Here is a 16,647-nt window from a genome sequence, read left to right as displayed (position 1 = left end):
CTATATTAAATCTTAGATTGTGCATTGTTGCCCAGTCCTATACTTAGTGATGAACTATAATTATGTAAACTTCTTTGAGCTGTGTGGGACCTGGTCTCTGTGTGTTTCCTGGTCGGTGTGTGTTTCTCGGTCGGTGTTTTTTGCAGCAGAAGTTTTTTGAAAGAGTCACGAAGGTCACTCTGTGTGAAGTCAGACCCTCAGAGGCTCACAGATGAATGGTTGTGTCCCCTCCACCTGACCGGCTGCTGCTGCTGCTGCAAGCATTACAATCGTTCAGACTGCGTTTTAATTAAGCTCATTCTCCCACACACACTGAAACATATACGCACGCACACACACTCAAACATATGCACACACACACATTTTTTTTTGCCCAGCTGTAATAGGCTCACAACCTGGCACAGAAACGCAACAGCACTGCTGTTAAGTACAAACGGGTCAGTGGGGAAGGCCTGGCCTGGCTGCCACTCACGAGCACAATGCCAAAATGGCTGTTAGAAGAACACACACACACACACACACACACACACACACACACACACACACACACACACACACACACACACACACACACACACACACACACACACACACACACACACACACACACACACACACAGAAGAAGCTGGCAAGTGCACCCTCACTCCCAAGGACATATGTTTAGGATGCTACCCTACCCCTTTTCTGCTCAGTTGGCCTCAGTGACATACAGTATGGACAAGGGGAAGAAAAGCGACAATTACCTCTGCGGCGTGTTTCCAAAAACCCAACTCTGCGTTTGACTTTCTAGCTGAGCAGGTTTGAGTCCCTCAGATTGCAGACCCTCCATCAGAACGTGGCTCATATTGTTGTTTGTCCCTTAATTGTCCTCCTCTGGTGCACAGGCAGATGCTCATTGTGTATGTGAGGCTGAGGGTGTGTGTGTGTGTGTGTGTGTGTGTTGATCAGAATCGTGAGCAAGAGAATGTGTGGCAGTCATCTGACATTTGAGTAATTGCCTTTAGCATTTTCCCAGGGGCATACTATCACAGGAAAGTGTGTGTGTGTTAGGTAGAGGGTCAGGTTCTTGCATCACTCTGAGAATATTTCACTTCAAGGCAGGGTGGAGTGTGTGTGTGTGTGTGCGAGGGAGAGAGTAAAGAGACAGCAGCAATGAGTCATCCGTGATAGAGCAGAATGACCTCACGCTGCTCCGGCATTCTCTCGTTTTGTTTCCTCCAGAAAGTTTTCCTGCTTTTTTTCTGTTTAAAAGTGTTTTGACAATTCATGGAGTAGATTCCAGGCAAACAAAGGAGTGTGTGAAGCACAGCGCGTCTGTCTCGCACTCTGCTGTTACATTTCGTGCTCCCGACATGATGTACAGTGCAGCAGAAGTTCTCCACTACGTTGAGTGAGTCTTCCCGCTGCGCCGGTATCCGCTCCTCACCGGCGATGGGAATCAAACGGGGGTGTGAGGATGAAACAAATGCATGTTGTTGCCCTTGTTATACACCTCTTCTGCATCAACAAATGTACCTGTGTGAGGTCTGGGTGAAGAGGAAAAGGTTTTCACTCACATTAACAGTTGTTTTACTTCTTTACTACAGAGACGAGTAAATAGGAGGTACAGCAGATTAACATCTAAGTGCGTTTTTATTATCAACACAAATGAAGTGCCATTTATATTCCTGTCCAAGCATTAAACCAAACGAGCTGAATAAAATCACGTTATTGATGCAGAGTTCTTACCTTAAAGTGGCGCTATTATGCTAATTGTGAGGTTTATAGTAGTATTTTGTGCCTCTACTGTGACATTTAATGTTCAAAAAGCTCTTTATTGTTCTCATACTGCCTGTGCTGCAGCGCCTCTTTTCACCCTCTGTCTGAAACCAGAGCCCAGTCTGCTCTGCTGGACCGCTCTGTTGGGATTGGTCGACCGCTTAGAGATGTCCCGCCACTTAGCCTGGAGGGAACGTTAGGATTTTAGCCTTTGCAGACCATTTACATGCACACAAATCTGTATAACACACTACAGGAAAGAGAAAAGCATAAAAGGGCCTCTTTAGAGTTTGAATGAGTGAGATCCAGCAGCTGTTATCCTATGTAAAACTAAAGCACTGAGAGAAAAAGTAGAAATATGTGCTTCAAATAGACAGAGTACTCTAAGAACAATTCAAGAATGCAACTGGGAGTGGCTCAAGACGTACATTATTTGCACACTCCTGGTGCGAATGGAGTTATTAAACACAACCCAGTCCATCTCCCTCCTTTCTGAAGGAACAAACTGGATTTAATATTTGATCTTAACTCTTACATTCTGGTGTTGTATATTTAATTCTACTACCTGTACATAGAGTCCTGCATATACTTGATCACTTCAAACACTCCATGCATCATTTAGCTTATTGTGTTTATATTCTACTCACTATTTTACTGTAATCTAAACGACTCTGTTTCATTTTGCGCTTCTTTTTAGTTTTATTTTGTTATTTGTATTGTATTATTATTTAGTCCTTTTTATAATATGTTGCATTGTTGGAAGACCTAAGATTTTCTGTAGCTGCAGAGGAACCCTACTGCTGCTGCAACACAGTCATGCTGTTTGTTGGATGTATGGAAATGGAATTAAAGATAATTACCACACATGCAGAGCCAGATATCGGCTCCTTGACCAGAGGTAAAGTGTGTGTGCGTGTGTGTGCATATGCACTAACACTCACAGCCTGCAGGAGCCCAGCTTCTAACAGCATTATAGAAATACACTGCCATCCTGCAGTGATTGATGTCACAGAGCTCAGAATTAATAGGAACAGATGAAGCCGGTGCTCCGCGCTCGTTCTTTGCGTCTTAATTTAGTTGTGCGCGTGTTTCTGCATGCGTGTGTGTGTGCGTCTATCGGCCATGCATGTGCACTGTGCATGTGAATAATGTGCTAATGGAGGAGCTTGAACATATGCCGCCACAGCTCGTTCTCCGCTGAGCGATGCCCCGTCCTCCCCAGTGATGGATGGAATAGAGGGTTCATTAACAGATAGCAGCTTTGTTATTAAATGCAGTCGTTAGCTGTAATGTCGCAGTGCTTTTTACCGGCTAATCAAACCCTTTTATTCAGTTTTACTGTTTCAATTGCATTTAAGCCTTTCTTTCTTTCAGCAATGTTTTATTTTTGCTTAATGCTCCCTATTCTGCTCATTTTCACGTTTCATATTTGTATTTTGTGTCTAATGTGACAAGTTAACATGCTTTAATGTCCAAAAAGCTCGATCTTTTTCTCTTAGCTTCCAATTTCTTATGGATTTCTAAAACAGATGGCAGCTTCTTTGTTAAATGCAGTCATTAGCTGTATTGTCCCAGTGCTTTTTACCGGCTAATCAAGCCTTTTCTTCATTTATAAATAACAATCCCTTCAGTTTTTAGTGTTTAAATTGCGTTTTAAGCCTTTCTCTCTTCAGCAATGTGTTGTTTTTTTCTTAAAATTCTTTGTGTGTGTATTAAAAGGGCCCCATTCTGCTTATTTTCAGGTTCTACTGCGACAAATTAACATGCTCAGATGTTCAAAAAGCTGTTTATTTTTCACTTTGCTTCCAATTTCTTTTGGATTTCTGAGGGAAAATGATGTTAAGAGTAGAAAGTCGTTTTCATCTGATTGTTGAAATGCCACGTTTTGTATAACCGCTGTTATTTGTGGCCTTTGACACTGACTCTGTTCCTCAAGTGTCTTTTATGCTCCTAGTTATTTTTCACTCTCAAAAAATCCTCCTCTGTCATCAACTTGAAAAGGACTCGTGTCGCTCTGATTTTTTGAATAGACCTTAGAGTAAATACTATTTCATCACTCAATTATTTGTTGTGAAGACTTGACACAGATTTTTTCTTTTAAGCAGCTTTTGAAAGACCACACAAGATAACTCAGTGATTTTCTCCTTTGTTAGCGGCCTCCTACCAGCCAAATCACCCATTGTGACTCTTTGAAAACCTGACAGACTCGAGGTTGCATGTCCTCCTTTAGTAAAAGGAATTCATTTTGTGTGTTTTCCTTGTTTCATAGGTGCTGCAGCACATCTTGAATCTAGCCTTCCTGCACAGCTTTGAGAAGGGGGAAGGTGAGCAGCTGCTTGGACCCCCGAACCCTGAAGGAGACAATCCAGAAAGCATCACCAGTGTCTTCATCACCAAGGTACACACACACACACACACACACACACACACACACACACACACACACACACACACACACACACACACACACACACACACACACACACACACACACACACACACACACTTAGGCTTGCAGGTATTCTCTTCAAATTCAATCTGCTCTCTTCCTCCGTTTGATCATTACTCACCAGCTTTGTCTCTCTATCCATCTCCCTGATTTCATTATCTGCTGCATTTCCTCTCATAATGTCTGATCAGTTCAGCACATCTCCATACCCTCAGTCATCATCAACTACATCCCCTTTAGTCTTCTTCTTCTCCAGCGGCCTGCACACATTACCTGACTGCTTAATTTCGGTTGTTCTATCTTTCTCTTCTTCCTCTCTTTTCCATCTGTCTCTGTTTTTTTTTTATCTCCCCCTCCCACCATCACATTTCATCCATCAGACGGGGCTATAATTCCCGGTGTAAATGTCATGTTGTGACCATGGGGAAAGGTCAGCATGTGTGTTTGTGCTGCGGCGGATCTCATCACTGACTAACACCGGGCCTAATGGCGGCTAATGGATCCTCTACGCGCCGGCTGAGACACATTTCCTCACTCCGCTCCCTCCCTCTCAGATGGGGATGCATTGTGGTGCTACGTCATTCAAATGTTGTCTTGGGAACATTTAGTGAGCATCATGTTCAAAGAATGTGTTTGTCTTTATAACGCCGTATGGTGTGCTGAGTCATCCAAGACTTCTTCTCTCTCTGTCGGGGAAGATGAAAGACTCACCAACAGGTGCCGGGCACATTTGTGTCTACACTCAGTAAAATGTGTTTCATTCACCAAACATTTAAAAACTGGGAAAAATAACATTTAATTCATCTCAAAATGAGAGCGGACTCGAAATACACTATACACAAAGATATTGGGACACTGGTATAGGGGGGATGTTTTTCTGGGGTTGGCCTTTGTTCCAGTGAAGGGGATTCTTAATGCTTCATCTCACCGAGTCATTCTGGACTATTCCATGCTTCCAACTTTGTGGAAACAGTTTGTGGAAGGCCCTTTCCTGTTCCAGCATGACTGTGCCCAACTGCACAAAGCAAGGTCCATAAAGGCCTGGTTGGATGAGTCTGGTGTGGAAGAACTTGACTGGCCCGCACAGAGCCCCGACCTCAACCCCACTGAACACCTCTGGGATGAACTAGAATGGATAGCTAGGCCCTCTCGTCCAACATCAGGGTCTGACCTCACACATGTTCTTCTGGATGAGTGGGACACACTCCCAACATCTTGTAGGAAGCCTTCCCAGAAGAGAGGAAGCTCTTACAGGGGGGACCAAATTCATATTAATGCCTAAGAATTTTGAATGTGGGTGTAGTGTGCAGGTGTCCCAATACTTTTGTCTATACAGTGTATGTACGAGAGCAAAGAAATGAACTTGAAAAAAATTGTAATACAGCTTTGAAAATTAAGAGACCACTTCAGCATTATCAGTTTTAATATTTATAGGTATGTCTTTGAGTTGAATGCATTTTTTCTATTATTGTATTCTATAAACTACTGACAACATTCCTCTGTGTTGCAATTCAACAGACACTGGAATGTCTGCCATAAATTTAGAGATAAAGATTTAAGAAAAATTTGGAGTGGTCTCTTAATTTTGTACGGCGCTCTATGTCCTTTTTAAGACGAGGGAACTTTGAGGGATAACATGCTAACTCATTCCCTGGTATAGGACTCTCTCCTGCACCACTCTATTGGATGAAATATAATTATTATATAATATATTGTAGATTATATTATTACAAAATAATACTCAAAACGCATTAAGCGCAACCTTTGGTGAAGACAAAATATGTAAAAATATCTGAGAGAAACAGTATGGTCTTGCAGAGAAGTCCCAGCCTACATACGGTACTCTACAGACTTAATATTAAAGTATTATTTTGTAAAAATCTGATTTAAAAAGTCACACAATGATCATCTTATCAATAACATCAGTATGTTTTAATGATAATGTGAATTATGTTTCAATAAGGATCATTATCTCCTATAAAGTTATTGCAATATCAGCGCATTTCTCCAAATCATGCAACCTAAGATTCATTGTTACTGACTGGTCACATATACTGTACTCCGCCACAAAAGCACTTGTCTCCCTCTCACTCAACCATCTCTAACCCCACATTTGTTCCATCCCTCTCCAAGGTTCTGGACCCAGAGAAGCAGGCCGATCTGCTGGACTCGCTGAGGATCTGCCTGCTGCAGTTCTCCACCCTGCTGGTGGAGCACGCCCCGCACCACATCCATGACAACAACAAGTCACGCAACAGCAAACTGCGCCGCCTCATGACCTTCGCCTGGCCCTGCTTGCTGCCCAAAGCCTGCGTTGACCCCGCCTGCAAATACAGCGGACACCTGCTCCTGGCGCACATCATCGCCAAGTTCGCCATTCACAAGAAGATCGTGCTGCAGGTGAGGAGACGTGGAAAGAGGGAAGAGAGGGGGGATAGGAGCTAAAGAGATTCCACATCCATTGTTTCTTTACAGTAGTGTAATGGATCTATACATAACCCCTCCTCTGCACAGGTGTTCCACAGCCTGCTGAAGGCCCACACCATGGAGGCCCGCGCCATCGTGCGGCAGGCGATGGCCATCCTGACCCCGGCCGTGCCCGCCCGCATGGAGGACGGCCACCAGATGTTGACGCACTGGACTCGCAAAATCATCGTGGAGGAGGGACACACTGTACCGCAGCTGGTCCACATACTGCACCTCATCGTGCAGCACTTCAGGGTGAGCACCTTCTGACAGCCCAACACTATAGAGGGGGGCCGGGATGTATTTATTGTAAGCCAACCCAGACGATAGCAACAAAGGAATCCCCCCAAGTCTTTCTTTGGAATTTAATATTGAAGCATAAATGCAATCGCCAGAAGAAAAGCAAGTCACCAATGCTAAGCTAATGGCGGCTAATGTAGCTTTTGTATTTTGCTACCTATAAGGAACGCCTTTTTTTAAGACACGTCAAATTTGATAATCTTGTTAGCCTGTGTTCCTGGATCTTATTTCAGAGAAAACGAGTAAAGGGAGCCTGGAAGTGCTAAAATGCTGACTCATTCCTGAGTTAAGACTCCTTCCTACTCTCTCTATTGGATTTATTGATACCTGGCATTTTTCATCGAGGCTGGTTGGGGCATACGGAATAATCCCCCAAAAAATCTGCCCTATTCATCCCATCTTTCCAAGGATGACCAATTACTGACTATCAAATGTCACCGTGTTATTCTCACTTCCTGTAAACCAGGGTGAGCCGCCTCCACTCGGAGTTAAATGTAAATCCCCAGCCATGTGTTGCTGTTGCACGCCTCTCTGCTCAGTGTGGCAATTTCAGAGAACCACATGGGGGGGACAGCTGAGGAGCTATTTTTACTGATTATCTGAGTGCCCTGAATTAAATGATGCCTCTTAACCGGTCCTAATAGGAACGGAGCATCGTCATTAAAAGTTGGATCATCTTGTATGACCCAGTTTTTTTTTGTTGATTCTCTCAATGTTAGTTTCATATCGTCAGTTCACATGTTGTGCCTCCTAATCAAAAGTAGGATCATTCATGGCTGGACAGTGGAGCTTTTAATTGCCTTTCATTCAGACACTTCGAACTGTCAACACCAGCTAAAGGATCGTTGGCCCGTCGCCTATCTCCTCAAACTTCACACACGCTCTCTGCCCTCTAGCTCGTTGTCAGTCGGCTCGCTGGGTCAGAGAGCGGCGGTCTCTCAACAGAAGACTGACGCCTCCCTCCGCTCCCCTCTCCGTCTCGCTGACAGGCTGCTCTCACTGGGCCAGATGACTAATCTAATGTAATCACATCAGCATAATTACACTGGGGAGCTGATAATGACAGACAGATGAGGAACTTAGTGTGTGTGTGTGTTTGATAAAGAAACGTGTGTGTTTGTCTGTGCGAACGTGATGGACAGGGCTTAGCCGCGCTGTCATTAAGGGCCTGTGAAGTCGCGCTTTATCGACTGTAATCACCCTCAAAGTGAGAAGCTTTAATATTCTCTGACACCGGCAGATAGACATCTCATCTCCTGCTCTCTTGTCGGCACGTTCCCAGAGTCCCGGTTGAGTTTGCGATGAAGCCAAGTGACTCTTGAGTGTGTTGCTTGAGAGTCTGAATCCTCGGGGCTAAGTGTGTGTCATCATGTCCTTGAGACTAAGTGGGAATACCACTTCAGAGTTTCGCCTCTTCTGACTCAGTGGCTCAGAGTGATTGGGAATGTGTGATCACCCGAAAATCTGGAGAGAAGAATCGGGGGGAAAATTCCACTTTTCGATTTAGAGTTGTGGTTATGGTGCTCCGCGGTGCAGGCTGACGACTGATTATCTGACATTTAGACGATCAAATGCTTGGAAGAATTACCCCTAAAAACTCCCCTCTTAATTGCTTTTTGGATGGTTGCTAAGGCAGTGGAAGCTATTCTCATTTATTTGTGATAATACTGGTAGAACAGTCCATTTAACACAGTTCTCTTTGCCAAACAGGAAATAGAATAAAATAGCAAAACAAAAGTAAATTAAGATAAGAGAAGAATTACTTTATTAATCCCAAACTGGGAAATGTTTGTGTTGCAGTAACATAATACAATACAAAGCAAGAAAATAATTAGAAATAAATAAGCAATGCTAAAGTGTAGACATCTCAAATAAAAATAGACCGGCATTAGAGAAAAGATATATTCACAGTCGACTAGGAAGATAAATAATCAATACACTGTCAGACATTAAACAAAATATAAAGCAAGATATTATATTCAGTGAATGGAATATTAAATGTACAATTTAAAGTGTAAACAGTGAATGCTATGTTACAGTTAACAAGAGAGCAATATGCCCTCTTTATTAGTCACATACATGCACACAGCAGAGCACACACAGTGAAATTGGTCCTCTGCATTTAACCCATCCTAGTACTAGGAGCAGTGGGCAGCTATTGTGCAGCGCCCGGGGGAGCAATGGGGAGGGGGGATTGGAGGTGTCCCTTGCTCAAGGGCACCACAGCGGGGCCTAGGAGGTGAACTGGGACCTCTCCAAGTAGCAGTCCACTTTCCATATTTCTAAGTCTGTTCGGGGACTTGAACCGGCAACCCTACGGTTCCTAGTCCAAGCCCCTACTGACTGAGCCACTGCTGGACAACAGGGGGAAGGATGAATCCCACATGTTCCTCTTATGCATAACAGGATTATTTCATTGTAAAATCTTATCTTGTACGGTATTTTCCCATTTTTCTACACCTATTATTGCAGTGTAGAGGCGTATGTTGTGCCTGTTTGTAAAGTAAGGAATGTAAAAGAATGTCCTCAAGCTACTTTTTAGGTGGAGGTGTGTGTTCTTTAAGTACTGCTCTTTCATCTGTTCAGCCCTGCTCACCATCATTGCTTTTATAAATTTGAACTCCGTGCCATCTGGTATCGGAGCTTTAGGAAAACAAAATGCAGTCAAGTCCAACAAGACCCTTTGTGTTTAGAATACCAAACATGGAAGCAGATTTTCTTTTGAAGTTGAATCACTTTTTATTATTATATTATCCGACTGATTGAACGTTTAATTTATTTCTCTTTAATTAACTTCCTGCTGTCTCCTCCCAGGTGTACTACCCCGTGCGCCACCACCTGGTGCAGCACATGATCAGTGCCATGCAGCGCCTCGGCTTCACCCCCAGTGTGACCATCGAGCAGAGGAAGCTGGCGGTGGATCTGGCCGAGGTCGTCATCAAATGGGAGCTCCAGAGGATCAAAGACCAGCAGGTGTGTGTGTGTCCTGAATTGGCATTACAATATCTCATAGCCAGAGTTTTAGTAATAGAGTTTGTATTGCCCTTGTTGAATTGGCTCCTACTTCTCTCAATGCTTTATTTTAAAAGTTTCTAAAGAAGCATGGTTATTATTCCACAAGAAAAGTCCTTTTATCAGAGAGATTAAAACATTTTTCTTCGTCCATAATCAGCGCTGAGGGCAGACACCGGAGATCATACACTCTTTAAGTTTCATTCCTAACGTAAAGCTCCTCTTCTCTTCCTGTCCAGCCGGACTCTGATGCTGAAGCAGTGGCCGGGGGCGAAGGGACGAGCGGGGGGGCAGTGAAAAGAGCTCTGTCTCTGGAAGCTGCTTCTGCTCCCTCTGCTACCGGAGGAGCTACGGCGGGACCGGACGCCAAGAGGTTCCGCACGGCAACCGGCGCTCCATCCGCGGTGAGTCCAGGATCCAGTGGCCAGGGATTCCTAGCTCTCTGGCCCAATTCCAAACCGGCCCCGACACACTCCCACTCCTTAAGAAGGGTGCACTCCATCTTTAGTGACAGTAGTGGCTCCTTCCTTAAGATGTAGGGTGTGCAGCAGGAAGCTTTGGGACACATTTCCTGGCTTTTGTTACCTTTTCTGGGTCTTTTAATTGGAGACTGACAGAGTTGAAAGGGGAAGAGAGGGGACAAAACTCCCCAAAAATCTTAGTAGCGTTTTTTTTAAGCCTCTTCTTCCTCTTAAATCCGGTGTTTCATAAGCTGCTTGGTTTCTGTTACAGTCCCTGTAAACATAACAACTATAAGACACAGGAATACATCTTTACGTCTTCCTGCTGTCCCTCTGCTCCTCCTGAATTATTGCAGAACGGTTTGAGAGATACTTTGATCAAACAGCCTTTCTGCATCTGTCTGAGACTGAAACTGCCAACAGGAGGTGACAGCCGGGTGGTTGTAGTTATTGTTGTTGCCTTAATCCATTTTTCCTTACAACAGAAAATCCTCCTCACATCTGTCTCATCTCACATCCCTCTGTGATCTGTTGTTCCTCCAGCCTCAAACTCAGATGAGATGCTTTTGTTTCAAGGAGAGTTGTTGAGTTAGTCTGTCTCTAATAAAGTGTATTTATTCTCCTTATCTATTGTACAATGATCTTTATCCTGGTCATTTCACTATTCCAAATACATTTAATGTGATGTGAACATCCGTTTTTATACATTTTGAACAACTCATCCATTTGTCAGGTGTAAATCAACATATTGTCAAATTATTTTCTATTCTACGTGACAAATATTTAAATCATTGGCATCACACACAAGTTTTAGGCTAATAAAATGTGTATTTCTTCACCAAAACTCAATATTTATTAAATCACCATCGTCCTGTAAGGCTATTAAAATAACAGACTGCACATTTTAGGATGGATTGTTTTTATTATTGCTGTTTTACTTTCTGAGGCACAACTCTTTCACCGGTGTTACAGCAGCGTTTGTTTCTGCTTAAGATGAGAACTTTTTAATTAGTCTAACAAGTTGGCAGGATTATTTTCAGAAGATCCTAGTTGCAGCCTACTATTATAGCAAAGCAGAAAAAAGAAAAACGTTACACACACTCTTTGATATTCCGTCCTACATACAGACCATGCAGCGTCTGCACTGCTGTCCCTGAGTTAGAGGATGAAGTCCTTCTGGTTCTTTTGTCTGTTATTCTTTATGTTTAATTGAATATGCTATTCCTTGCACAATAATATCCTTCTTTTACAATTTCTTAGCTGTATATTGGCCCTTCATAGTGTTTATTGGACATATTTTTAACCTTCACTGTCAACATGTATACATTTTATTTTTCTATTTCGAGACATTTATTTCTACTGTGTGTGCAATGCCTTGTTTTAACTTGCTGCAGGGATGAAAAAATGTCCCTAATTCGAATCAACAAAGTAAATCTTATCTTACAAAACAAAAAGGATCTGTAATATTAAAACCTCAAATGTTTTTTCGGTGTTTAGGTGTTTGGCCGCAGCCAGTCCATGCCAGGAACTGAGACCATGCTCACCAAGCCCGTCGAGAAACAACATACGGACACCGTGGTCAACTTCCTCATCAGGATCGCATGCCAGGTAACACCTTCACACACACAACTCGCACTCAACATCTCTCTCTCACACACACTAGGTCCAGTTCTGTCAACCATAGTAGGACACAGGCATCGTAGCCCCTCTGTTGTGAAGGTAGGACACACCTGGTGGCTGTGTGTGTGTGTGTAGGGATACGTTTAGACACACGCACAGTCATTTATGCGTCTCCTCACACAGCTGGTTTAGTGGCAGCGATGACCTTGCTGGAAATAGACTGCTGAGGTTTCACTCACCTTGACTTTTCCTACTTTCTTTCTTTTTTGGGGGGGAGCCCAGCCTTCCCTCCTCACTGCTCATCCAACCATCTCTGCTGATTATAACCTTCTGTAAAACCGCCGGGGATGAATCGCTGCTCCCTGAACAGGCTAAAGAAACATAATCCTCTCTTTGTATTCCGCTCGATAACGGTGTATTGTCATACTGAATCGATCCCTGCAGGAAAAATTGTATCTCCCCCCCCCCTCCTGGCCCCCCGGAGGATTAACATCAACCAAAGAGCAGCACACCTGCAGCTGATAGGGATCCAGGGACTCGCTTAGTCCAGGATGCCTCTGAACATGCAGGGCTTTCAGATTGAAGAACAGTCTCCATCCCGCTGTAGCTGCATGGGATTCCTCACCTCGTTACCCCATTATATCTCTTCAAATATTGTTCAGCAGTTGTTGTGTAAACATCGAGGAGAAAAAACATTCTATTAAAGATGAAGACACTTGTGAATGATAATGATACCGAGCTTCTTCCCTGTCTGCTGTCCAGGTGAACGACAGCACCAACGTGGCGGGGTCTCCGGGGGAGCTGCTGTCCCGCCGCTGCGTCAGCCTCATGAAGTCCGCTCTCAGGCCCGACATGTGGCCTCGCGCCGAGCTAAAGTTACAGTGGTTCGACAAGCTGCTTATGACCGTGGTAAGAACACATTATGCAACAACATTCATGCTTTTGTTAGTTATGTTTTTGATGCTAAATGTCTGTTACTGCTGCATTATTTACGCTTCCTTAGGTTTCCATTGATACATTATTATTAAAGGGGCCCTATAATAATAATTATCAGGGTTTTATTTCATTTTCCATACTTTAATGTTCTTTATTTTTCTCATACTGCCTGTGCTGCAGCTCTTCTTTTCACCCTCTGTCTGAAACCAGAGCCCAGTCTGCTCTGATTGGTTAGCTGGCCCGCTCTGTTGTTATTGTTCAACTGTTTAGAGATGTCCCGCCCCTTAGTTTATCACGTACAATGTGTTGGAGCATTGGCCAATAGAAGCACGAGTGTTACATAGTTGTGTAACTGTGTTTCGGGAGTAAACAAAGGAGTCCAATGGAGAGGTTTTTACCATTAACATGCACAAAACCCTATATAACACACAAAGGAAAAACCCCAATAAACATACGTTGTAGGGTATGTTTCTGCCTTATCGTTTCGTTTTGCTATGGAGACTTTTGTTGTTTTCCCAGAAATACAGTACTCTCCTTTGAAAGCCTTCCACAGATTCTTCTGAAGTCGCCTTTGCATGTCTTCAAAAGCGTTTTTGGGAGTCTGAATGAAAACGATTAATATTCCTGCTTGTTGTTACAGCTCCAAGCAGTAATCAACAAACAGTAAAAGGATAACTAATGCGCCCCCGCCGCACGCTTTTCCAGAGAGCGCAGAAGTTGCCCTGCCCCCACCTCAGCTCTGTCTCAGTGTTTGCTCCGACACCTCCAAGTCCTTTGTCTGTTATCAGCAATACATGAAGTGAGGCGCCAACCGCCGTAATGACAAAATAATGACAGCGGCGAGATAACAGGAGTCTATCCGGGTTGGCCTGTGCTTCCTCACCCCCACCCTCCGCCCTTCTCCATCCTAAAATCCTCATCCTGTGCCTCTCTGCATCTCTCTCTCCTCCGTCCTTTATTCTCTTCAGCCTCTTATCTTCCTGTTTTTATCCTCTCCTCCTCTGCTCATCTCCCCACGGTCTGATTCAGCGCCGCTGTTCAGACGAGGTTATCGCCCCGCGCCGGCAACCGTCACGTACTTCCTCTGTTCCTTGTTTGGGGAATCACTGCTGTGCGTTTTTCTCCAGCTACTCTCACACAAACCCAATCAGCCCCGCCAGGTCCCGTGGGGGGAAATGGTCTGACAAACAAGGCTTTCTGCAGGTCTTACGCAGATGCAAACACACAAGTCCTTCGCCCCCCGGGAGCATGCTCTACCTGCCTAGCCGTCTTACTCCCACTAATGAACAATGCTCCAAATCGGATTACCTTTTTATCATGTCGTTGAACCGGCATGGCAGTGATTAAGAGGCGGCGTGAGAGGGCAAATGAGCAACAAAAAAACCCGTCACATACGTGTAATCGGTCGATCTGCATGGCTCCAGAGACCGGGTCCCCGTTCTGTTAATACAGCGCCAAATCAATAGCAGCCTAATATCTACCAGGGGCCTTATCACAGGAGTCACCTTGTTCATTAGCGGAGATTAGTGCTATGGATCCGTCCCAGATTATCCTCCTGGCCCCACTGTCGTTGTAAACCTCGACTGCAATTTAGGCAAAATTAGGCCCTGATGTTGTCCATTGATCTTTGGTTTAGCAGCGGGGCCTCGGTGCTTTCTGTGTGAGAAATACCTCTGTGCGTAGAATATTGATTCCAGAGTTGTCTGGAGTTTGTGGACAATAAAAACTTCAGTAATTAATGCCTCCGCTGATGAATTCGCACAATATCTGTTCTTGCTTGTTCTCGGGTTGTACTCTAATGTCTAGACTTATAAGCCTGGATATTTACCGTGATATGAAGGCCAGCATAAAAGGGGCATTTGTTACAAAGAAAATAATTGAACTCACTCCTGTTCTCCTCCTTCTCCTCTCAGGAGCAGCCAGCCGCAGCTAACATCTCTAACATCTGCACGGGTCTGGAGATCCTGTGCTTCCTGCTCACAGTGCTGCAGTCCCCGGCCATCCTGGCTCATTTTAAACCCCTCCAGAGAGGCATCGCTGCGTGCATGACCTGCGGAAACACCAAAGTCCTGCGGGCTGTTCACTCGCTCCTCTCCCGCCTCATGAGCATCTTCCCCACTGAGCCTAGTAAGTGCAAAAGGCCTTCATTTAAACCCTTTCTATCCAGCTTTACTTATAAACCCAGGAACTATATGTGCTGATGAGGAGGCAGGGCTTATCTCCATGTATACACCAACAGAATAAACATATTTTACCGTGATGTAATACACGTGATGTAATACACGTTTCAATATGATGCATACTGATAGTGGTTAGTAGAGTCAATGCTTTGGAAAGTGTGCTTACCAGACGGCCGGCAAAACCATTTTAAAATGTGTGTTTTCTGAAAGGAGGACGGCTCGATCAGCATAGGCTAAGCTAGCACTGTAGCTGCTCTGTAGAGACTCACAGTAACGCCATACAGACATATATAAAGTAGCGTCCATCTGCGTTTTTGCATTGGCTTTACATGTAATCGCGACGTGCAACAAATTAGCTTAGCATCCGGTGTGAACGCTCCTTAAGTCTCTTTAATGTGGAAATATTCAGACCATTGATTGATGACGCATTGATTTCGATTCTCTGGTTTTCCCCCTCCTTCTAGGCACATCCACAGTGGCTTCTAAGTATGAGGAACTGGAGTGTCTGTACGCTGCTGTGGGCAAGGTCATCTACGAGGGGCTCACCAACTATGAGAAAGCCACGAGCAACACTAACCCCACACAGCTCTTCGGTAAGACCTTTAGCTCTCGCTCTTCCCTCTTTCTCATTTATCCCCTGTGCTCTGGTAGCTTCCCTTTGTTGCTCATAAACTCTGCATTAAAGAAATATAATCATTTTCCCACTCCCACTCCATCCCTACAATACCAAGCCACCTTAGCAATTAAGCCGCTGATTGGGTCGTTAAAATGTGAGCCGATGAGCCCTGCTGCCCGGGCTAACATCTGGTCTTTTTAAACCCAGGCCACAGTCCAGTGGTTTCGGGGAAGGTTGTCCCGGGGAAGGTTGTCCCGGGTAGGATTCTTGTCCACCCTCCCTGTTTGAACATTATCTTCCCAGATGTCAGACAGTATATATATATATAGATATTACAGCTTATTCCAAGGAGACAGTGATGAGAATTCTCTCTTGCTTTTATTTGAAATGTGCTGTAGCTTGCCAAATAGAGAGCCCTCACGGTGATAAACGGTTATTGGAGAGGACTGTAAAGGTAATGCCGCTTTTATAGGGTTCCCACAATGGCAGTCAATAAAACGCATGTGGTATCCTGCTGTCACAGAGAGGGAGAGCTGATGTGATAGGTGGGGGTTGGGATGTTTAAAAAGGGGCCTTATTTTTAAAATGTTCTGTAGTGTGTTATATAGGTTTTGATGCATGTCAATGGTCTGCAGAGGCTAAAATCCCCAAAAAGCTTCCATTGCACTCCTTTGTTTTCTTCTGTAACAAGTGACATCAATATGTAACAATCATGCTTCTATTGGCATGATAGGGTTAGGGGCGGGACGTTTCTAAGCAGTCGACCAATCAGAACAGAGCTAACCAATCAGAGCAGACTGGGCTCTGGTTTGAGACAGAGGGTGTTTGAGACAGAGAAGTGCTGCAGC

General features: G+C 44.3%; 1 protein-coding gene across 1 annotated transcript in view; it reads left to right on the top strand.

The window, feature by feature from the left end:
• The window catches only part of trrap (transformation/transcription domain-associated protein), a 92,410-nt gene that overhangs the window by 26,038 nt on the left and 49,725 nt on the right, over positions 1-16,647 (top strand). The window contains 9 exon segments of the mRNA XM_063893640.1: positions 4,029-4,157; positions 6,342-6,608; positions 6,723-6,929; positions 9,789-9,947; positions 10,226-10,390; positions 11,945-12,055; positions 12,830-12,976; positions 14,917-15,130; positions 15,648-15,776. Coding sequence (XP_063749710.1) covers positions 4,029-4,157; positions 6,342-6,608; positions 6,723-6,929; positions 9,789-9,947; positions 10,226-10,390; positions 11,945-12,055; positions 12,830-12,976; positions 14,917-15,130; positions 15,648-15,776 — 1,528 coding nt within the window.

This window comes from Eleginops maclovinus, chromosome 10 (genome assembly GCF_036324505.1).
Source record: "Eleginops maclovinus isolate JMC-PN-2008 ecotype Puerto Natales chromosome 10, JC_Emac_rtc_rv5, whole genome shotgun sequence".
Taxonomy (NCBI): Eukaryota; Metazoa; Chordata; class Actinopteri; order Perciformes; family Eleginopidae; genus Eleginops; species Eleginops maclovinus.
Note: the sequence above shows the minus strand (reverse complement) of the source record. Positions and strands in the feature narration are given on the sequence as shown.